The 22,779-nt window shown below is 38.0% G+C and overlaps 3 protein-coding genes across 9 annotated transcripts; 1 reads left to right on the forward strand and 2 right to left on the reverse strand.

Annotated features, from left to right (window-relative positions):
* The first annotated feature begins 3,125 nt into the window (after nt 1–3,125).
* On the forward strand, nt 3,126–18,403 carry LOC132261174 (septin-7). 6 transcript variants are annotated; one of them, XM_059759793.1, is made up of 12 exons: nt 3,126–3,239; nt 5,276–5,791; nt 8,002–8,133; nt 9,902–9,997; nt 10,231–10,549; nt 10,949–11,159; nt 11,222–11,474; nt 11,928–12,120; nt 12,185–12,350; nt 14,137–14,302; nt 14,364–14,497; nt 15,596–16,995. In XM_059759793.1, exons 2-12 carry the CDS (start codon nt 5,471–5,473, stop codon nt 15,717–15,719), a joined length of 2,115 nt encoding a protein of 704 aa, XP_059615776.1. In that variant the 5' UTR covers nt 3,126–3,239; nt 5,276–5,470; the 3' UTR covers nt 15,720–16,995. The 6 variants fall into 6 exon arrangements, with proteins under 6 accessions (XP_059615776.1, XP_059615777.1, XP_059615779.1 ...); XM_059759794.1 differs by having other exon boundaries at nt 10,234–10,549; XM_059759796.1 differs by lacking the exon at nt 15,596–16,995 and adding an exon at nt 14,676–15,146 and having other exon boundaries at nt 3,127–3,239.
* Nucleotides 18,404–18,533: 130 nt separating this feature from the next.
* LOC132261176 (uncharacterized) lies at nt 18,534–19,851 on the reverse strand. The gene is made up of 4 exons (XM_059759800.1): nt 19,698–19,851; nt 19,595–19,633; nt 19,331–19,529; nt 18,534–18,668 (listed from the first exon to the last, which is right to left on the reverse strand). The coding sequence occupies exons 1-4, from the start codon at nt 19,719–19,721 to the stop codon at nt 18,574–18,576; spliced, it is 357 nt and encodes a 118-aa protein (XP_059615783.1). The 5' UTR covers nt 19,722–19,851; the 3' UTR covers nt 18,534–18,573.
* A 253-nt stretch (nt 19,852–20,104) lies between these two features.
* LOC132259693 (anamorsin homolog) lies at nt 20,105–21,231 on the reverse strand. 2 transcript variants are annotated; one of them, XM_059757427.1, is made up of 3 exons: nt 21,140–21,173; nt 20,645–21,071; nt 20,105–20,576 (listed from the first exon to the last, which is right to left on the reverse strand). In XM_059757427.1, the coding sequence occupies exons 2-3, from the start codon at nt 20,997–20,999 to the stop codon at nt 20,173–20,175; spliced, it is 759 nt and encodes a 252-aa protein (XP_059613410.1). In that variant the 5' UTR covers nt 21,000–21,071; nt 21,140–21,173; the 3' UTR covers nt 20,105–20,172. The 2 variants fall into 2 exon arrangements, with proteins under 2 accessions (XP_059613410.1, XP_059613409.1); XM_059757426.1 differs by having other exon boundaries at nt 20,645–21,231.
* Between the last annotated feature and the right edge of the window lie 1,548 nt (nt 21,232–22,779).

Below are 22,779 nucleotides of genomic sequence, written 5' to 3' on the forward strand. Positions count from 1 at the left end.
CTTGGCTCTGATAAGGGCAGAAAAATGAGGAATGCAGTGATTAAATGTTTTCGTGGAAGTTAAATGACCCCAAAAGAATTGATACAAGGGCAGTAAAATATCAATTTTATATTCGGGCCGAATGGCTAATGCACCGCCCGATGCGAGAGCATGAATACAAATCGCAGGGAGAGAAATTAATAGATGGAAAATGTATGGGAATGTTCGGCGGTTTATCACAGTGAAATTAATTTGAGGATGAAAATGATGCATAAATCAATGCAAAGTGGCAGATTACTTCACGCCAAGTTGAAGTTTTATTTATGTCTTTTGCCATTTGCATCTATTACAGGCCAATAAAAGGTTGGCAGATGAAGAAAATTTCTCTGTCACTTGGGAAAATTAAACATCAGATTTCCATGCAGAGCTTCTTCACGCGATAGGCAAATGACCAGCACGAATGATAGTTTCACAGACATTTTGCTGCCGATTCTCCTGTCATTCGACGATGCATTTTTCCCAAGAAGCAATGGCATTTTTATGTTTTCTCATTTCCTCCGATTTCCATCACAAATCCATTGAGATCGAATCGTTTTTGACGATTCTCAAGACCTCCGGAGATCGAGTTTCGATGCTGGTTGAATTAAATTGTGAAGAACAACTAAACTCAAGCTGAGACATTAACCCTTTTACGAGAGCAAAGTCTAGAAAATTCTTTAGATTTTGTATAAGAAAAGACACAAGATTTTCTCATCATAAATTTTTTTTGGTGGGACAAAATTTGTCCAATTTTAAGATTTCTATAAGTTGACATGAACAGAGTTTCCTCTCTTTATAAACTTGAGAAAGAAGCTCACAAGTTAAAGGGTTAAAAATTCCTTTTGGGGATTTTATGTATTGTTGCAAGATCTTCTTTATGTTTCGTTCTTACTGAAGATTATGACATTTTTTTCACTTGATCTCCATTAGAAGCAATTGAGCGGCGAAAATTGCGCAAAAAGTGAGATCGAGCGAGTGGGAAAAGCGCGTGCTTTTGGCCCTAATACAGTCTTCATTGGAGATGACGGCCGCGCACAAGAGTGAAAATGTGAGAGTGATAAAATCTTTTTTATCTTATTCCGACAAATCATTCAATTTGTACCATCTAATGTGGGACAGTTGGGGCTCTTTTCGGTGCAGTAAAAGCCAAAGAGTTGTTAAAATTCTCTCGATAGAGAGAATTAAGTGTTCATTACAGATTTCTATCGTTACTATATATTTTTTCTCTACATTTCTACATTATATGATTTGTTTCTTTCTTCTTTATTTCCCGATCGATTGAATTGATTTCCATCAATGACACACACTCAACACATTCCGACAAAAAACATTCGCTTCTTCTCTCAAAAAAATCACTGAAAACTGCCTGGAAATTGTAGCTGTAAGTATTTAATAAACTTTTATTGCTGTTTTTTTTGCTGTGCATGCTTGCAGTGCGTCTTTTTCACTTGAATTTTTCACCAATTAGTTTTGATACACACGTTTTATTGACTAACTTCTTTTGGGGCATCGGATTTTGTTGTATACGCAGAGTGAAGAAAATTATTTGGTGTTTGACCCTAATATTGTTTAACTGTTTTTCCTGCGTTCTTATTTCCCTTTGAGCAATGAAAGAAACACTTGAAATCTTCTCAATTGTCACGTGATAGTTTTACACATGATATAGAGAGATAAAAGAATGTTGAAACACAACAATATTGCGTACGTGATGATATTTCACGCGTGAAACTTTCGTGTGTTATTCAATTGAACATCAATTGACACTTGAATTGGGTTGAATGATTTTGGGTGGAAAAAATGTGTGATTTACCATCGACATCAAGAAGAAATGTGTGTTTGCGTCCAAAAGAAGAATCAGCCGTTCTTTTGTCCCATTTGTGGCTTCCGGCAGTCGTTTATTGCATAATAAACAATTTCTGTTGGCCATTTATAGTGACATCGAAGCAATTCTCTTTTTACACATACACACTTTGTCCATCAATCGACTCTCGGAGGATCTTATTTGGAAGTTTACATTCCTAATAGTGCATCAAACTCTTTGCTATTGACGCTTTCTGATCCCAATGAATTATTTATTTGACATTCTCCTTTTGAGCTGGAGGAATGTGGAATCGCCTTAAGCTGGCAATGCAAGAAGCTAGACTGGCAGCAGAGAGCGAGATGTCCCTGCGAAGATGTAATTCTTTAAGCATTACACGCGTATGAATTTAATTTTCATTCATTTAATTCACAGTCTCGTGAAATCACTGTCATTTGCTAATTGCCTCTTTTGATGTCTCACTTCCATGAAAGCGAAAGAGAGGCGGTGAAAAAAAATGAAATTGTCATGCAATTGCACTATTAACGCGTCTGCCTAATTAAATTTATAATTATGGAGTTTATGGTGTGAATTAATGCGCAGAGGATTTAGACTACCTGCGACTTTAATCTGAGACACTAAGCGGAGTTCAACGAGAAAATTAAATTTAGCGCTCTAGAAAATTTCCCAACACTGGCAACACTAACAATCGATGAATTGGTTCGCGCTATGACTTCAAATGGGAGGAAAGTTTCATGAAATTTACTGAGCATTGAAATTTTGCAGTTTTGATTTGGGGTGGTTTCATTCTGAAATTTTTTGAATTCTCTCTCAAGAAGATTATGAATTTTTATAGACGTTTTAACGAATAGTTTCTTTTTCGTCACTTTATAACCTGAGATTTCTATCAAACTTTAAAAATAATAGTAATTGTGATCTATTCTTATATCTCTGTATTTTATAATAAACTTAAACATAAAATTCGGCATGATAAGTAAAAAAAATCATATGAAAACGTTTCATTTGATTTAATTTTTGAGTTTTGAACCATTGAAATTTAAAGAAAATGCACTTTTCTATTTTATTCTTGCACTAAATACAAGAATTGAAAGTTGATTTTAGTAATTTTTTCCACTTGCTACAAAGCGAAATCATGCAATAATAATAATCGTCTTGCACCCTTTGATTATTTCACTGTAGCGTGAAAAGTACGAAACTTTGCGCTTGTGACTCAGCCTGACTTGCAGTGTTGCTGCGAATCGATGAGTTCAGTTGTCGGTGTATTTTCGTAGTGTGCGGATGTCAAATGCTCTGCGTGTTGTTCTGCCGCGAATTTGTGCTGAAAAATCGTGAAATTGTGCATTTAAATCGCCAATATCGCTCTCAGAAGAACTATTAATGTGCACAGTGTCGCGTGTGTGAGGTTTGTGGGTGGAAATGTGGGGGAAATGACGAAGAAATGGGTGGAAAACAAACATACGTTGTGCTTGAGAGTCTTTTCGGGGCGGGAGTCTTCTTGTGTGCCTTCTTTTTTCTCCCCTGTCTTCAGACTCTCTTCATCGCGTTTATTTTGTACTTTGCTCTCCGCTTCCTCCCGGCTTTCCAGCGAGATTCTCGAGACTCTGACAAGAGAGAGTTTATTTTATAAATTGGGAATTTACGAGTGGCAGGAAAAGGGCGAAAAAATAATACCGAAATGAGTCACGAAAGTCCCTACTTTTCACCTCCAACGCATTCGGGTGGGAAAATGGCAGGAAAACACCCTCTGAAAATTATCATGGATGGTTTTCATGGACACCCTCTTATTGATTTTTCGACTGTACCTAGAAAAACACCCTCTTGAATGGGATGAATTGCTGAGAAATTGCATTCGGAGTTTATCTCTGTGTTTAAAATATCTCTCCTTTGATAATGACTTGTAATGCTTTTGACGGAGAGAAAATCGATAGAGACACACACTCTTATCAATGGCTGTGGATTTTCACTTTTCTTCCGTGAATTTGTCTCCTAAAAAGGCTCAAAATGTGAAATATTGAGTGTTTTGACTGGAATTTTGGCTGTGCAGGACAGGAAAGAGTGTGACTAAAGGCAAAAATTCATCTTGAGGGTGGCCAAAAGAGTGTTTTCGAGGGTTGTGTGACATTAATGCCAAACACACCCAAAGCGGAGGAACAAGAGAACGCGTGAGAGGCACAAAAGGCGAGCTCTCGAAGGGGGAAAATCGGTTCCCGGACGCTTTTTGTGGGTGTGCAATTGAGGGAGTTGTCCGCAGAAGCCACTTGACACACACTCTTTCCCTCAATCTGAGCGATAATTTCTGGAATGAACGTCATTCAAGGGCTCAAGAGGCTAATTGGACGGATTTTTTATTCATCAAAGATGTTGATTTGATGGGAAAATTGCTGGAAACAATGAAGAGATTGCTAAATACACCCTTGACCCTGTTTCACTATCGCAGAATCACAAGAATATGCGGTGATGCTTGAGTTTCGAGTGGTTTTTGGGGATGAAGAGAAAGTTCAAAAGACTTTTGAGCAGTAAATCATGCAATTCTCTCGACTTTCTTCACTCTAATGACTATCATTTCATAATAATAATCGCTGAAATAGGCGAAGTATTGCAATTGAAGATCATTCAAGCTCGATTGTAAGTTGTTCTCTTGTTGATTTGTATACTTAAGAATCCATTAGAAATTTTGCCTGTTATCATTATCACGCTCAAAGGTCGTTGATCTTGATCTTTGCCACTGGCATTTATTTTTGGAGCACAAGCAGTGAAATTCTTAGGACAACTTCTCATCCTTTACGGTTTTTTTCTGTGAAGAAGAGTATCTCAATTGCACGCGTCTGCTCATGGATGAATAACATTTCTCAAGACTTAAGCCAGTGAAAAGAGATTCGTGTGGGCTTTGAAAGAAATTGAATGAAATGTATTGAGAAGAGATTTCTCGTAGAACCACATTGCCATGTCCCATCTCATTTGGCTGGCAGTTGAGCTTGGCGGATGATTTTCACTCTTGGCTAATTAAAATCCAGTGCCTTGTGTGGCGGAGAAAAACACTGAAAGTGATTGTTCTTGGGCAGTCTTAAGTGGTGTTTTTCATCACGAGAGAACAGACTTATTCCCTCTCTTGATCCATATTAGTTTGCAAACAAGTTGTGCGTTGAGTTTTCTTTGAATTGTGCAGTTGTAAAGACAGAGAGAGAGAGAGAGAGAGAGAATTGCACTGAACATCGCTAAGAATTTCATTGCAGTGTGGCAAAAAGCGTTGACGCACCCACTTTTCCATTTGTCCTCTTCGTCACAATAATTCAATTTCCCATCTATTTATTGATGATTAATCAATAGAGTGTTCCCGAGTGCAATTTACAGTGTGTGTAGAGCGAGCGATACTTGAGAATTCTCCGAGGGAGAGAAGCGGAGTGGGAAAAGAAGGCCAATCATGTTGTCTTTCATTAGATTCCATCACAATTAATTTGATGATTGAATAATTAAGACAAGACGCGGCGCGCAATCTCTTTAAATCCGACAAAAATCTACAGTTGGGAAAGGCTCGTGATCGCGCGCGTGAGGTAAAAGTGCCCGAAATTGGAGACTCACGGGAACTTCTTGAAAGATACATTGAAAAAGTGCTTGGATCAGTGTTATGAGAAAATGAGTACGCCGATCACGTCGCAGCAGCAACAAGCAGGGGTTCAACAGCCGCCGGCGCTCCCTCAGGGCGGGCCGCCGCCCGTTCCGGCCACCAAGCCCGTGCTGTCGTCGCCAGGCGCGTACATGGCAAACTTCGTGCCGCCTGGCGGCCAAGCGGCGCCCACGGCGGGCATTCACGGCGTGAACAAGCAGCACGAGAAGCCCGTGATCGCGGCGCGGCCCATTCCGCCGCCCACGCTGCCCAAGTACACGTCGAGTTTCGGCAAGATCGACCGCGATCGCAATGAGTTCGGCAAGATTGATCGATCTGAGAGGGAAAAGGTGCGACTTTCTCATGCTTACGGGCTTTTTTGCAGTGGCGAAGAGAGGAAGGAATCGATCATGATCAGCTTGAGCCAATTTTTTTCTTTAATAATCACTTGCCATTCAGGCTTTCTTGCGAATCCGTCGACTGGAAGTTTTCATGGAAAGTCATTTTTTGGTTGAAGTTATGAGGAGGAAAAGATAATTAACACTTGTTCTTTATGCAATTGAGGTGAATTGTAGCATGAGAAATGAGATTCAACAGAAAAAGAGGCTCAAGATACTCTTTTTCACTGTTTAGTTGGAAAATTGTGGTTCTGAGATTGAATTTTCTTGTTTTCTGTTTACATTTTTCTTATTTGAAAGTGTAATTTTCACTTAAAATTGCTGCTTTCTAGCATTCTCTGCAGGAATTTTATCACGAAAACTATTAGACTTTGCATCAAATGACAGCCAATCAAATTTTCTACGTTCGAAACTAAAATTCCAATAAAAAATGGGCTTAAGTCATTCAAGTTTTGAGTGTTAAAAAACGACATTCTCATGAAAACTTCCAGGAGATATTTGCTGAAATATTCGCTACGCTCTTTCTGAACCGCCAAATTGTACAGAGATATAATTTAAATGGTCGAAAATCATGTTGAAAGTCTCTAATTGAGAAGCAAAATGAGCAAAAACGAAGACATTACAACACTTGAGAGATACTTTTTATCGTTTTCTTTCCCCACTATTTTGCCAGAGCAATTAAGTTAATCCATGATCTATATATTTTCCACATGTCACGTGTTTGATTTCCATTCCTCGTTGAATACTTGAATACAAATGGGATTAAAGAATTTGTTAGTGGGACACAAAATACCACTTTTTTCTGGACGTTCAAGTTGCGGGATAGAAATTTTGCTGTAACTTTTTCTGTCAATCGCTCAACATCTAAATCACGTTCGTGGCGTTCCATTGACTCTGTGGAATTCTCCAATTTGTGTTACACTAAAATGTTTATTGTAGTGTGACACGGGTTAGGGTTGATGATGTATAAAGCGTGTATCGTTAAGATTTTTATGAGGCTCCCCGCCTGCAAATGAGCATGGATTTTGGAGTGCGGCGAGGCGGCGAAAGTTTCAAGAAATATTTTATGATGGTACTTCTGTTTGGGAACATACTAGACTCTATTTGGCCGCCTCAGCACCAAATCAGAGAGTGGAGAGCGCATAAAAGACTAATGCTGGAATAGGTTGGAACTTTAAGTCAATCGTGTCACAATAAATCTATAGAAATGGCACTTTAGGCGTAAAATATGAGTAGAAGTATTTGAGATGGGGACTTTGTGAGACGTCTTGAGTGATCAAGAATCTGTGAAAAAGTGCTTTACGGTCTGTTTGGCGTTGAAAATGGAGATCTGTGCGCTTAACCCATCGGGTGTCGTTCGAGAGAAATTGCAGAAATAGAGGAATTATCACATAAATTTATGAAATATATATTTTATTTTTCAAACATAATACGCTTTATGTTCAGAACCATAAATTTATTGAAATTATGGGACAATACCAAAGTTTTATGATAAAAACAATAACTAAAACGATCTTAAAAATTTTATTTTATCGTTTTTTGTCTTATTTTCTTCCTTCCAATACTAAGCGTCTTCCACCATGTCAAAGTGTTAAAAATATAAAAATTACATATGAATATGGAAAATTTGCTACAAATTTTACTCCTACTTTTTTTGAGAGCCCCAAAGAGCAGTTTTGAATTCTGGGACCAAACAAATCAATTGCCATTCGTTTAGGGACAACATTAAAATCTTAATTTGCTTTATAGTCAGTGTGATACCAGCGTGATAAATCCCTTTTGGGGGAGACTGTGTAAATTCTGAATACGCGTCGACGCACTGCGAACGAGTCTATGCGTTGAAGGGGTGAAAAATGTGCTCAAACTTGTGAAGCGTTCTTCTCTCTCTTCTGATGTTCAAATTGTGGGAAAAATGCGTGGAAAATGTCAAACGCACTCGAGTGCATGACAAAAAACAAGATTCCCAAGTCTCATGATGTGGGCGAGGAGTGAAAAAGACACACACTAAACAATTAATTGTATAGTTATTCAGAGCGGGAAGTATGAAAAGGAGGAATGACAAATTCCCGGAAAGTATGTTTATTAACAAAATGATTAATCTTAAGAACATGTTTCATGATGAGGCTGATGAATAAAACTATTGTTGAACTCTGTTGAAAAAGGAGGGCATTGGCGGATCCTATCGCATTCCCAGTCTCGATCGATTGGCGTATAAACAGAGACTCCTGGAGCAAAACGGTGGCCTGGGGGGCGTCGTTATTGAGAAGAATGGCACCGGTGATAGCGCAACAGCGGTAAGAAAACCCATCTTCGTCTCAGCATCACAAGAGATGAATGAAATCAAAGACACTTGAGAGAGAATTTCACGAGTGAACATTGCTTTCATTACCTTTTCTTCCTCAATCATTTTGCTTACATTTTTTCAGTAGTTTATCGCACTTATGATTCATTTTCTTTGCGTGGCTTGAGTGATTTTTCTTGAGTGTGTGTGTGTGTGTGCGCGATGACTTGTGTGGATTATTTGGAGAAGATGATATTTTATTGAATAAATAGACATCATTTCCTGTTTGGTCTGCATTTGCTCTGCTCTCATTTGGCATTCTTTTTCTCTTATGTCTTCTTCTCTTTCATGTGTGTGAAGAGAGTTTGTGTCTGAGAAAAATAGACGGCAAAACGGCCAAGTGATGATTAGTTGGGGCGCGCGCTCGTGATGATGATGGAAAAAAGGGGCAAAAGAGATTCTCAGACAAGATGAACTTTACATGATGATATTTTCTCTGGCTTGCGGTGTGACTTTTCATACCAAATATGTAAAGACTCTGTTGCAGTGATAAGATAAGGCAATTGTGTGTGCTGTTCTCATAAAAGTGCAGCTGAGAGACTGAATACACAATTTGCTGAAGACATTCCGCATGATGAATAAAAATTCCGCACTCTGTGTTTTCACACCATGGAAAAAATGTGCGAATATGCAGAATAATATTTGCAGAGTCGGTGATTTTTGTGCACTGCAACACTCATCAAATATTCCTTTCACTGCAGAGTATTTTTTTGGAATTTATGGTTGAAATGTGACGTGAAAAATAGTTCTTCCTTGACATTGATGGGCATTGACATATGGTTTCATGTTAATTGTTTACAATTCGCGCCAAGAAGTTAATGTTGAACCAGATGTGGCAAAAACAGTTGATTTAGCGAATATCTGCCACTATTGAGGCGACATAAGAAGAAGTTTTGTGGTAAATTGTGCTGCGCTTAGAGTGAAGCAAACTGTGTATGGCCTCCTCGTCAGTGGATTTCCTTCTGAAATCTGAGAAAAGAACTATAACACTCGAAGCTATGAAGTTTAATTGTTTTTGCAGCTAAAAATAGACTTGAAGTCGAGAAGACAAACCGGAATTGACATTTTTTTCTCTGTGAGATTTGTATGGGAAAAAGACAGTAAAGTGAGCAATTAGAGATATTTTTCTTCGAATGTCTTTTCCCATTGCAAAAATTGTCACGGTGAAAGGATTTGTGCGAATTGATTGTGAATGAAACCCATTGAGGAAATTGCCTCTGCAGTGCTGAATGGAAAGGTCATAATGTATGCAGTGACTACTTAATTTGCTTGTTATTGAATTGGACAGTGGCAGAAAAATGGCCTAGATATCATTATCAAATAGAGCGCTGGTAATATTTGTCTGTTTTGACGTGAATTATCGGGTATGACTGTGTAATAAAGCGAGATGTGATAGACTCTGTGGCTTTTGAGAGCAAAACTATGGGTCAACATGTGATGAAAACCTCATTTTTTACGCTACTTTAAACCTCGTGCTCTGGCATTCACTAACCACTGCATTTGCATACACAGTATTTATTTGGTGATTGTAATTAATATGATTTCTCACCCATTAATTTATGTATTGTTTCTTTCTTTCCTCTTTTCGGTTGGTTTTTATTCGCCGGATGACACAAATCACACACTCAAATCAATTTTAATAATCATCTCGAACACCCTGAAAACAAACCAAAAACCAAACTCTATGTGCGAAATTGCACACACAAACGCACAATGTTCAGTTACAATCGAAGCGAGAGATGTTCTTCAAGCAGGAAGCAACTTCGACAAATTCCACCGCGCTCAATAATCATAATCACAATGTAGCAGCGACGCAAGTAAGTGTTTTTTGCATCCACACAACAGAGATTGATCGGCTTCGGAGACAGAGTGCAATCAAAATTGATCATTTTTTAACTGAAAGAGAATTTCTCCTTCATTTTGACGACTCTATTCGCGATGCGCGTTGTGGCAAGAAGAAGCAAAACATCTCAATTGGCAGCCAAATAAAACGAGCAGAAGAGGGAGAAAGACATTGAGATGAAAGTTATTAATGGGACTTCTTTCACAGCAGATCTCAGCGACTTCTGTGTCTTCGGCGACAACGCCGTCAGCTGTGGACAAAGTGGTCACGGCCATTAACAATGGGCACACGAATGCCGCGACAGTGAACAATCTGAATAACATTGCGAAGGAGAAGTTTGTGCACGAGAACAACCACCAGGACTCCAATAAGATGGTGACTGAGAGGCAGGATCGCGAGAAGCAGCAGGCCATCGTGCGTCCGAAGCCCAAGGAGCTCGAGGGCTACGTAGGCTTCGCCAATCTACCAAATCAAGTCTACAGGAAGGCTGTCAAGCGGGGCTTCGAGTTCACGCTCATGGTTGTCGGTGAGTATTTTTTTCTCTCAATTCCAAGAGGATGTTTAATGCAGAAGAAAAAGTACTCCAGTTGGATTAATTATAAGGCGAAAGTTAAGTGCCCAGAAAAGCATCGAAATGTGACCTGAACTTTCTAGCTTCTGGAATTGACGATGGACGCATTGAATTGCTAACAAGCTCATTATACAACAAGAGATGAGATGGAATTTGTCAAGAGTTCTGAGAGACCATTGAAAGATGATCTTTGTATTTATGCTGAAGTATGCAAATTGATTCAAGCTTTAGCAGATCTTCTCGATAGATTCTATTAATCTATTTTAAAGCACACAAAGACGAATTTCTTAAGTAGTCTATTATAAAAATAGGAAAAACTTGCTAATGAAGACCATCTGTTGGGTCTTTTTATAGGTGAATCCGGACTTGGGAAGTCAACATTGATCAACTCAATGTTTCTGGCGGATATTTACAATCAGGACCAACATCCAGGACCGTCTTTGCGCGTGAAGAAGACTGTCCAGGTGGAGACCACGAAGGTTTTGCTCAAGGAGAACGGTGTCAACCTTACACTGACTGTCGTCGACACGCCTGGCTTTGGCGATGCCGTCGACAACAGCAATTGGTGAGTAGAAAAATGTTAAAAGTCCGTGCTGAGAGCGACTGATTGATATGCATTTGTTCCAGTTGGGTGCCAGTGATCGACTTTGTTGAGTCAAAATACGAAGAATACTTGACGGCAGAATCGCGCGTACATCGAAAGGCAATGTCTGACAGCCGTGTTCACTGCTGTCTGTACTTCATTGCGCCGTCAGGACATGGATTGAAGCCGCTGGATGTGGAGTTTATGCAGCGACTGTGTGACAAAGTCAACATCATTCCAGTTATTGCCAAAGCGGACACAATGACGCCGGAAGAAGTGCAACTATTTAAGAAACAGGTAAAGTTTAGAGTGAATTTGGTGTGAAAAATGCAAAACTCGTACGGAATTACATAAAGTATGTGTGTGCGTGCGAAAGAATCTCACGCACGAGCCTCGAGGGAATTTCTTTGCTGCTTAAGTACAACAATAAGTCTTCTGTTCTCACACAGAAGAGGAATTTGTCTGTTGGGTCATTTAGAATTGATGGTGTTTGCTTCATTTATTGGAATGTGTTTATTCAGCATTAACTGCAGGACATTCACCTTCACGAAGCCTTGAAATGATATTGAGCACAAAGGATTTTTAGCTGGACCGCGTTGAGATGAATTCTTGGCGAAATGGTGCATTTTATTGGGGGAGAAAATTGAAGATGAATGATTCAGGAAGAGAGAAAACCTTTTCAATTATCTCTACTTAGATGTTTATGGCCTTTTGATGGCTTCACTGATACTCTTCATCTCGTCTTGTCAGATTCTCAACGAGATTGCCCAGCACAAGATCAAAATTTACGACTTTCCGGAGCCGCTGGAGGACGAGGAGGAGGCAAAGGCGCTGAAGCAGCTCAGGAGTCGTGTTCCGTTTGCCGTTGTGGGTGCAAATGTGGTCATCGAAGTTGATGGACGGAAGGTTCGTGGGCGACGGTATCCGTGGGGCGTTGCAGAAGGTAATTTTCCCACAGTATGGGCTGTTGATTGTGTGGACAATAACGAGCTTGCGGTTTTCCACAGTGGAGAATCTGGAGCACTGTGACTTTATTGCTCTGCGGAACATGGTCATCAGGACGCACTTGCACGACCTCAAGGATGTCACCAACAATGTGCACTACGAGAACTACCGATGCCGCAAGTTAGCTGGCTTGGGCAATGACGGAAAGTCTGGCCGATTGAGTAATAAGTAAGTGGAGAGACTTCTTTTCCCCTCAGCAAAGAGAAAAGTTTTTCCTCCCCATTTCTGTCTTCTTCCCAGTTTTTTGTCCAATGGTTTTCCAATAGTTGATCGCCGCATTTCATTTTAATTCTCGTGCCATCCTCAGAGTCATCCTTTGTTGTTATATTGATGTTGATCATTTTTCTACTTCCTCCCGGAGAAAGACAATCATTTTCAATACCAAATGATAAAAGTTTTGTACATAAAAAAATACGCAAAAATAATTGGATAGAGACTTATAGTTATTTGATCTCTTGAGTTTGTGTGCGTGTTCTTTTGGCTTGTTATCCCATTTTGATTTAACATCTCTTGTGACCTAATTTAATTTTACTCACCACTAAAACATATTTTAATCTCAGTTTCTGCAGTCAAGGAATTATAGATTCATTTTTGATTGTTTGGTAAGTCAAATGTGACGGCAAAAAAGTTTTAAAACAATCCGCAAAAAGACTACCTTAAATAAAAAAGAGAAAAGAATGCAAAACCTCTAAATTGCAAATGCAAAAAAAGACATCATTTGGAGGAGTTTTCTTTAATTCTTGACGAACTTACAGAAGAAGAAAAAAACTCTTATTTTGACTCATATTTCTAAAACTCTTTCAGTGTTTTTTAAAAGTGTAATTTTTTCTTGAGTCACTGAAACTGTGTTTTCTAAATTATTTGTCTTTAAAATATCTTTTACACTCTTGAGTTCCATCATGCATTATTTGCAGCATTTCTCATCTGGCGAAATTCTCCTGATTTGGTTGTTTCTTTCCGTTTATGATGAGTTCATGGTTGATAAACTTGCGTTTCTCTTGTGTTTCCATTTCATTGCACCATTCATCAATCACGTCGTTTTCATTTTTGGAATGCCTCGAATTTTATACTTTTCTGTTAACCATCATTTTCTTAGTGCTTCTATATATGTGGTTTTCTTCACTCGTTTCTTCTGTACTCAATTTATTTCCATGATTGTGTACAACACATGAAAATTTCTCTCACATCACTAAAGCAATAATGTGACATAATGTTCAACTCTGCGTGTTCAATAATCTTGTGTGTTTCGTCGAGACGGTTTTGTGTGAAGTTGAGGCAGAAGTTGACAAAATGCATTTTTGGAGAGTCACAAAATCGATTCTTCTGACCTATTTCTTAAGCAATCTCTCTTGTGACAATGGCGAGACTCAAGATTGAACATTTAGAGCAACTATTTTGTGGTGCAGTAATGAGAATTCTTGCGCTTTTGAGCGAAAAAATGAAATTTAAATCGACATATCAAAAATTACAAAATTTCATGATTGAAAAAAATCCTAATTGAGGGTTGAAGATCGTTGAATTCATATTAAAAGATAATAAGATGTTATTTTATGTGTTCTTTAGTAACTCGACAGAAAATCTTGAAAATTCACGTGTTTCATTCGCAGCAATTTATTTCTTTTTGTGCAAATCAAGATACACAAAATTTTCAGAAGCACTTAATAGTTACACGATTTGAAGCTCTTTCATTGCAAATTATGGACTTCATTCACAGTTTTTACATTTACTTCTGAGTATTTCTTAAATCTGATTTTGAATTGAAGTGTACAAAGAGAAAGAGTCTCAAAACTGCACCTTTTCTACACACTCACGGCACTCACATTGAGAGCGAGTGCCTAAACTTGCTGATTATGTAAAATATCCACACATCTAGAGCTTGTCTTCGACAAATCTCACTGTCCTTTGATGAGAGAAATCGCCCACTAATAGCAATATCCTCTGTCTATGGGATAAGGAACCCTCTGGCTCAAATGGAAGAGGAGAAGCGCGAGCATGAGCTGAAGATGAAGAAGATGGAGGCCGAGATGGAGCAAGTGTTCGAGATGAAGGTGAAGGAGAAGAAGCAGAAGCTGAAGGACTCGGAAATTGAATTGACTCGACGACATGAGGAGCGCAAGAAGGTGACTTTTTTCCAGCATTTTCTGGCAAGTGCGTTGAAACTGAGACTGATTCCATTTGCAGACGCTGGAGATCCAAATTAGGGAGCTTGAGGACCGAAGGCGCGCCTTTGAGCAGGAGAAGAAGGAGTGGGAAGAGGCGAACAATGTGACATTGGAGGAATTGAGGAGGCGCAGCTTGGAGGCGAATAGCAAAGAGTGAGTACAAGATGATTTTCCTCAATAACAACATCACCGAGAATTTTCTCACTCACAATTTTCTACCACTTTCTCATTGTCGTTTTCTCATGTCTTTATTTAATTACCTTATTTCTTCTCTTTTTGGTTTTGACTTTTTCGGTCTTGAAACAAAAACAAAATATATTTCACATGCTAGAAAGAGAAATATTAGATTAACAATTCGGTAGAATTAATCCACACACACAAAGTTACACAGATCAGCGATAGTTGACACACAGTTTATTCTGGATTTATGATTTATCACACAACGCAAAAAAGACACTGGACAATGCAGAATAATGTGAACAAGATACTGGGATATAATATTTATGATTTCTGATTTACAATTGATAATTTGTTCTCATTGCAATCATTCATCGAGACACACTTTATAATTTATTTCATGCTGACAATTGTTATTGTTAAAATATAGAGAGATTTTATGTAGTGAGATTAGGTGATTTTTCAATACATGGCGCTATGCAACCTTACGTTAATGTCTTATTAGATATGATGTAAAATTATTCTTATTCGAAAGTATGTTTTCTGGAAAATGACAAGAAGTTTGCTCACCGTTAATTATTAAACACCAGAACTCGTATCAATAGAATTTATGAATGTGAAATCTTATCATCAAGTTGCATCGTAAGACGAGATTCGTAAGGTTGAATAAGCCGAAGAATTTATCATTCTGCGCTAAGAGAACAGATTGTATGAGTTGAAATGCTGCCGCAAAGCTTCAACTGGTGGTTGCATCTCTTTGACATTTCATTCATTTTGTTCTTACACTCTTTGCGTTCTTTTGCCTTTGTCAATATGATTTGCAATTCAAGAGGACAACAATAAAGGGATGGCTTTAGATGTGCTTTCATGGTGTTGGTTTTTTTTCCCATGCTCATAATGTTGAAGCCCAGAGAAAAGAGGGTAAAAAAACAGAAAAATCGCACACAAAAGATCATGCATTTCAGGTTGGGATTAATATTGAGTAGTGAATGCAATGTTTTTTTTTGGGGAAGTGTGTGAGTGTGAAAGTGTGGCAAGGAAAAGACTTTTCAGGAGTGCGTCAATGTCTTCCAGGAGTGATGAGTCAAAGGGTCGTCGTGTTTTCGGATCACTGCTGCGACGCCACACGAGCTTTGGTGGCACAGAATCATCGCGAGCCGCTTCCAATGCTAATCTGCCCACGAGTCCGCAAGATTAGAGAGAAGACAGGATCCTTTTTGGCACAAAGAAAACACATATCGCAAATGTCTCATGGACTCTCATTTGTATCTGTACAATATGTTGCCGTGTAGCTTTTAGCCAAAACAACTTGAACTTATGCTCGTCATGTTAATTAACCATCAAATCCATTGCAAAATAATTCATGATGTGTGGCGCGTGTGTGTTGTGAGAAGGCAAAACGGTAGTTTTAAATTGGAGGTTTCTATGGAGAAGCACTTGAAGGAATCTCATGACATTTTGTAGCTTTTAAAGTACTTTGGAGAGATATTTAATTGATTCCCTAATGATTTGTTCATCTTATTTCTGTATAAATTAGATTCTTTGCCAATTATTATATCTTTTAATAAGACTGAGCACGTTAAAAATTCCTTTTCATCTTGGGTACTTAATTTTCATTTTATTATATGTTTCACTGTATATTTTTTAAATGCGCGTTCGAGTCTAAGAAGAACACAACTAATAGTGAAAAACTATAAGAGGTAAATTAATGATAAATCAAGATTTATTAATTCCTTTTTGAAAATTGCGTGTTTTCTCTGCATTTTCACATCCATTATCACACACTTTTTGTCATTCTATTCCGTAGTATTCTTTTTGATAGATGTTTCTTTGTTGTATATTTTTCTGTAAATTTTTTGGGTGTTGTTTTTCCGCAAACTTTCATTGACACACAGAATCACTCTTGAGACCTTTTTTTCTTTTATTATATCCCAGTATGAAAAGGCGAGAACAAGTTCTGCTGAACTGAGAGAGAGAAAGAGGGAAAATGTGATTTTTTTTAAAGGAAAAATTCAAGAGGACGAAATTTGCAATATTTTTGTATACTTAAAAGTGCCTTTTGTCCACTCAAATCATTCTCATTTGCATTCTTTGACACACTAGAAACTCCACTTCTTGACTTCCGCACAGATTTTCCTTTGCATCTCTCTCAATCTCAGCATGAAAGTCTAGAGTTTATGTTTAATTGAAGATTAAGGAAAAAACTGTGAACACTTAGAGAAATGAAAAACTACAAATTTCACCAATCTTCTCAGAAAGACACCTTGTAAATTGTAGAATCTTCATTATTATCTTCCCAATAATTCCTCTGTTATGTTCTCTTCCTTCCATTCATTTCTCTATATTACCTTTTCTTAATAAGATTAATTAACCATGTCAAGTATCTTCCTCGCTATTCTATCAATTTTTGTCTGCAGACAAGCAGAAACTGTAGAAAAGAAACCTGAACGAAATCCCAATTGACTGTGAATTGAATTATTAATTTTCAGAACGATGGACGGAAAAGAAAAGAAAGATAAGAAAAAGAAAGGTTTGTTTTGAAAGTAAGCAAACGTCTGAGGATGAAGAGAAAAAGATTTGTGGACAATTCACACCTTCACTGTCTTTTTTTTCCTATCAAAATGCGTGTTTGTAAAATAGTAATTATATTATATTATATTTTCTGTGGATGTAAAGACACTTTTCGTCTGTCCTTCTATTATGTGTATGAAAAAAGAAACGATATTCCTTGCGCGCTGCTGTTTTAATTGTAATTTCTTCTTCCATCTTCGACATGTTTGCAAATGATCAAGGATAGTGAAAAAAAAGATTGAAAACTATTTGATTGAACCAAAATTTAGTGAGTCGTAATTTTAGAAGAAATAAAAAAGAGTAAAATTCCCATTTCGTGTAAATATTCTTAAGGAATTCTAATACAAAGGAAACCCAACTCAGTAACTAAAGGAAAAGAGCATTTTTAAGTAGATTTTAGTAAGTGAGAAAAAATAGCAAACTTGAGAATGATTTATGAAATTCTCCAAATAATTGCACACACTCTTTTTCAACGTTAATCTAGCGATATTTTAAGGCGATCTGAGGAGCGATTTGAAGTGAAGAAAAATGACACAATTTTTAGTGTAAATAGTAATTATGATATTGGTTTTTATTTTAATTCTTAATTTAATTAGGAAGGAAAGCGAAAAAATCCCGTGAACATGAAATTTGTAAATAATTTCATTTATGAAAAATCATTCTATTCTTTTTAATGTCTTCTGTATTTCTCATATTTAAAATCACTCTTGATATTTTTTTTCTCTACACCGTAAAAACTATTCTTTTTTATATTATGCGAAACAGAAATACCTTAAAAGTATTCCATGCATTTTAGTTGTTAAGTGGTAAGAAAGAAGAAAAGGTAACTATTCAAAAAGATTTATTGAAAAAAATGGGGTTTTTCCCTGAAAATATGCTCTTTAACGTAAAAAATTTTTCCTCGTAAACTTTCTTGTAATGAAGATGAGAAAATTAGAGTTAATAAAGTGTTGCATTTATATAAAATGAAAGAAGAAGAAAAGAAACTTATTCCTGATTGAATAGAAAGTATCGTAAAAAAATATAATAATTAAGATTTAATAAAGATTAGAACACATAAATTTATTTGTGTGTGCCATAAAAAAAAATTACACCTTAATAGAGAAAAAAGAGGAGAAAAACTGATGAAAAGCATCGAATAATTGACTACAGTAAAACTTCAGAGAGTTTTCACCATTTTCCGGGCCATTAAAAAAATTCCAAATTGAGTGAAAAGAAAAAGAAAACGAATAAAATCAAGCTCAATTTTGTTTAAGTAGAAACACGTTTGCAGCAATACATATTAAATAATAAAAAAATCGTCTCAACGTTTTCGATTCATCTTTGATGAGCTGAGAAAGATTACAAGTTTTAAATGATAAGAAAATAGAAAGTACGTGAATTTATTATTTCTTCAAAATAAAAATGCTTCGAACACAGAAGCGGCCTTTCTCTCATCGCAGATCCTTCGCTTCCTCCTTCGGCTGGACTTTGGCGGCTCTTCAGCTGCGCACTTGCGTCGTTGTGGTCGTCGTGACGGTGGTTTCGGCGCTCGAGGGCGGCAAAATCACGACCTGATCGTAAGTTGGCGGCAAATCTGAGTGGGAAAGTGATAAGGGAAATCGATTGATAAGCGAACGCGAAATGTTTATTGTCTGTGCCTTTTTGGGCAGTAAAACATTCCAAGTGACACAGAAAAATTAACAGCGAGAAGAAAATTCTAGCGTTGAGAATTTCACCATTGTCCGAAAGAAGTTAAGCTTCTTATTGTAAGCTTTGAATTATATTTACTGACATCTTGAAATTGTCAGGTCTTCCGGACAAAGTTATTACATTCTCTAATCTGGTTTTATCATAACATTCATGACCATTATTATAATTGCTTCACTCTATTCGGAAAAATCATAACAGAATGTACAAGATAACAATTCTATTTCGACTCAAATAATGTATTCGGCCTTCCTGATTAAGAATTACCCCATAAAATCTTTCAAGAATGCCATTCTGAAGGATATTTGAGTACATTTCACTCAAAACTCGTCTAATATAACCAAAAGGTGACAATAGATCATGATAATCACCATTTTTTTCATTCTGTAGCACTCAACTTGTACGGAAAAAAGATCTTGTGATTTATTAGAGCAAATAATTTACTCTGATTTTAATCAACCACAATCTGTCAGGACTTTTTTTGAATAATTCCTCAACAACTCTACACTCAGACATCTCAGAGAGTCCTTTTGCCCTCCGGCGACTCACCGTAAGCCGGAGGAAGAGTCGCCCCGTTCTGGGGCGCTCCGTTCGTGTGATAATTCTGACTCAAGGTGGGATAAGTCGTGGCCAGTTGCTGCGTCGTGGGAATGGTGTAGATGACCGTGTTGTTGTTCGCCCGCACGACTCTCGTTCCCGGCGGAAGCGTCTGTGCCCTTCTCCTGGCTGTGTGCACTCTGTGAGCGTACTGAAAGACACCCAAGAAGACTTCCTCACTCTTCTCAACTTCCGTCTTCTTTGCTCGCCACTCACCAAAATGAACCAAATGACTATCAGCGTCGTGACGACAATCTGAAAGAGTCCAGAGACTAATTATAACAAGCAGCTTAGCAAACAGATTGTGCACTCCTCTCACCGTAATCCAGATGAAGAACGACATTCTGACTTCGAGAACACTCTGAAGACACTTTCTTGGTCGAAAAAAAAGGTGAGAAATTCAATCACATTTCACAATGCTAATCACGAGAGTTCTCTGACGACTGACCAAAATTCGTGAATTCTTATCGAACGCCTGGCGTGTTATCAGTCAAAGACAAGTGCTGCCCACACGCAGAAGGCGTTCAATTGTATCAATTGTGACGCACTTGTTTGATTGGCAATTTAGAGGCGAACATCGAAGCATTCTCAGACGTCGAATGATTCAAGGCGAGATTCCAGATAAAAGACTCATCCACTGAATACAGGGAAAAGCGCCAATTTTCCGCCCCTTCGAGCGCGCGCCCCAATCAAGGGCTCGCAGAAACAAGACTCTGACAAATGGCCTGATAAGATATTGATTATTTCAAAAGGTGTGGAATACAGAAATCGTGGGGAATCACTTCCTGCTCAGTTTACGTAGACATGAGTTGGTCGCTGGACAGCTGAATCTTCTCGCCGGGCTTGAAGGCGGGCATGCCGAGGTAAGGACACGTGCCGCAGCGGAAAGCGTCTCCCAGATAGCAACTGCCGCACGAGGACTTCGGTGTGTCCTTCTTCTGGCCACTGAGCTCCTCCGCCAGGCCGCAGGAGCAATCCTTGCACGCCTTCCGTTTGCCCGTGGTGCCGCAGACGCGCAGCGACGCCTCGTCGGGTTTCTTCTTGTCGCTCTCGTCCAGCAAATCGTCCTCATTGATCACTTCCGCCTCCTCATCCTCATCGTCGTCCAGCTTCCACACAGCTGCTGTGGGCTTTTTCGTGGCGAAGGAGAGCTTCACTGAAGATCCCACCTCGTAATTGGGCTTCTCAGCCACAAACACTGCCAGAAATCACAAAATCCTCTTTATAGAATCTTCCGGAATGATCGAAAACAGCTGATAAACTCACCGTGACTTGCGTTTTTCCGCACATTCACGAACCCAGACGTCTTGAGCTGAAACTCAAAGCTGTCCAGAGTGGCTTCGTCACTCTTCAGGAAGATGAACACCACGGGCTTCTGCGGCTTGACCAGGTTCAGGAAGAGTTTCAGCTTGTCCGCGGTCGTGCTGTCGCTGGAGCAGTGCGAGATGATGATGTCGAAGGTGGAGTTGGCGTACGCGGATTCCTCGAGGCGATCGGAGTTCTCCACACTCACGACCACGTCCCTGAGCTGCCGGATCTCGTTGACGGCCTTCTCCAGGCCAGACTGGACTCTGGAGATCCACACATAAAGAACGTGATTTCCGGGCTTCACAAACTCCATGATTTCGCCGCTATTATGAGAATATGAGGTATTTGCTAACGCTGTATAAACCAGGGATGATCTCGGATATTCCTGGAAGAGATTAGCTGTGTTAGAAGGCAATGAAAACAGAGATTTATTGATAAATATTAAAGGAAAACCTTTCGAGGCAAAAACACACTCTGGAAATTGACCACTTTTGACACTCCGAATACGACGAAACTCGAAAATTCTTTCCGAAATCCGAGATTTTTCAAATCCAACGATCACAGGGTGCAACAGTCAATTTGCAGATTTATTTTTAAGGATTTATTTATTAATATGCAATGAATTCTTATAAAATACATGACAGAATTAATAAATTTTCCTCCTCGCATTGCTGTAACTGAATGTTTTTGTGGTGAAATTCATTTCCCATCTTTTTTCACTGTTTTTCCAATATTATTGCTCAATCTAATATTCTTTATACATATTTTTCTTCACACAAGTGTCGGAAAAAGACTTGTAAATCAGCAAGATTTTGTAAAAAAACGTATGCTTTCTATGTTTGCAAATTACTGGGTTTTTCTTGGCAGCTTGTTATCCTGATTTATTTTCCATGGTTTCCTCGTATTTTTAATTCGCCTGTCGCCTATAAATTGTCACTCTCATTTTTGTTAAATCCTAAATATGCATTACAAAAAAAATGATAAGTGATGGTGAAAACAAAAGGCTTTCCATCAAATTTTCATGATCTTCCTAGTGTAAAAAATTCCATGCGAAAAAATTACATTTAATATTAAAAGTGTAAAATGAAAATCAAATTTGAAGATGAATTCTCAGCACTTTGTGCTGCTCTTTTTTGCTAAAATTTCTTTCGCCACCTTCATTTAAATCTTCATGAAACAATTTTTATCACTTTTCTTGCTGTCAATTCTCTCTCTCGCTTTATTTCTTTCTTTTACTCGTTAAAGAATTATTTATTGCTCTCTTTAATATTTTTCTCCTCTCACAATCACGCTTTCTTCTCTCTCTCTCTCTCTCGATTTTTCCTCTCATCTTTTCGTATACAAATAGCAACATTGTCAACAATTTCCATAGGAAATTTCCTCGTGAGAAATTTGTGTTAATTTTCAATTAATTTTTCTTTAAAATAATTATCCAAAGTTAGCCAAAAAATGGTGTAAGACAAAAATTAAGTCCATTTTGTACTTTTTCAACCATTCTGCGCGCGCGCAACTGTCTAGAATTCTTCCTCCATTCTCACTCTTTCTTTCTCACATTTGCTCACAATCTCTTCACCGTCCAAGAGGAAAATATAACCAATTGTACAAAAGAAAATATTCTCAAATAGTTTTTCTCTCTAACAAAAAATTTTGATTTGCCAATTTCGGGCCAGTTTTACTAGCGATTTTAAACGAATTCCTATTCCTTTTCCTTTCAACCAATTTCACAGTTAATTTCGCATTCCGATCGTCTTCGCGTCTGGAAATAAAATTCATCTTCAATATAATATTCTTCCCCAATCAAAGAAAAAACGACTAAACATTAGAAAAAGAGACTAATAAAGCATCGACATGTGATGAAATCAAAACTTAATATTAATATTTATGGCTTTTGTCACTTATCTTCTCATTAAAAAAATCAAAAAAGAGCGGAAAATTGGGATGCTAAAACAATGATTTACCACTACTTTTATACACAAATCTTACAAGACATCATTCAAATTGTAGCAAGATTAGCGAAAGAATCCACACTCTTGACATTCTGCAATTGTGCACTTTGATGATTTTGTTAAAGTCTCTGATATCAATTGGTTAAT

This window comes from Phlebotomus argentipes, unplaced genomic scaffold (genome assembly GCF_947086385.1).
Source record: "Phlebotomus argentipes unplaced genomic scaffold, Phlebotomus argentipes genome assembly scaffold_18, whole genome shotgun sequence".
Lineage (NCBI taxonomy): Eukaryota > Metazoa > Arthropoda > Insecta > Diptera > Psychodidae > Phlebotomus > Phlebotomus argentipes.

Bases quoted from the DNA above. Each gene is read 5' to 3' on its own strand.
- LOC132261174 (XM_059759793.1), top strand. From the start codon at position 5,471: ATGAGTACGCCGATCACGTCGCAGCAGCAACAAGCAGGGGTTCAACAG. The intron at 8,134-9,901 runs GTAAGAAAACCC...CACAATGTTCAG, and splicing joins CCGGTGATAGCGCAACAGCG to TTACAATCGAAGCGAGAGAT. The intron at 9,998-10,230 runs GTAAGTGTTTTT...CTTCTTTCACAG, and splicing joins ACAATGTAGCAGCGACGCAA to CAGATCTCAGCGACTTCTGT.
- LOC132261176 (XM_059759800.1), bottom strand. From the start codon at position 19,721: ATGTCGTTCTTCATCTGGATTACG. The intron at 19,634-19,697 runs GTGAGAGGAGTG...GGACTCTTTCAG, and splicing joins CGTTCTTCATCTGGATTACG to ATTGTCGTCACGACGCTGAT. The intron at 19,530-19,594 runs GTGAGTGGCGAG...GGTGTCTTTCAG, and splicing joins TAGTCATTTGGTTCATTTTG to TACGCTCACAGAGTGCACAC.
- LOC132259693 (XM_059757426.1), bottom strand. From the start codon at position 20,999: ATGGAGTTTGTGAAGCCCGGAAATCACGTTCTTTATGTGTGGATCTCC. The intron at 20,577-20,644 runs GTGAGTTTATCA...GATTTCTGGCAG, and splicing joins GCGGAAAAACGCAAGTCACG to TGTTTGTGGCTGAGAAGCCC.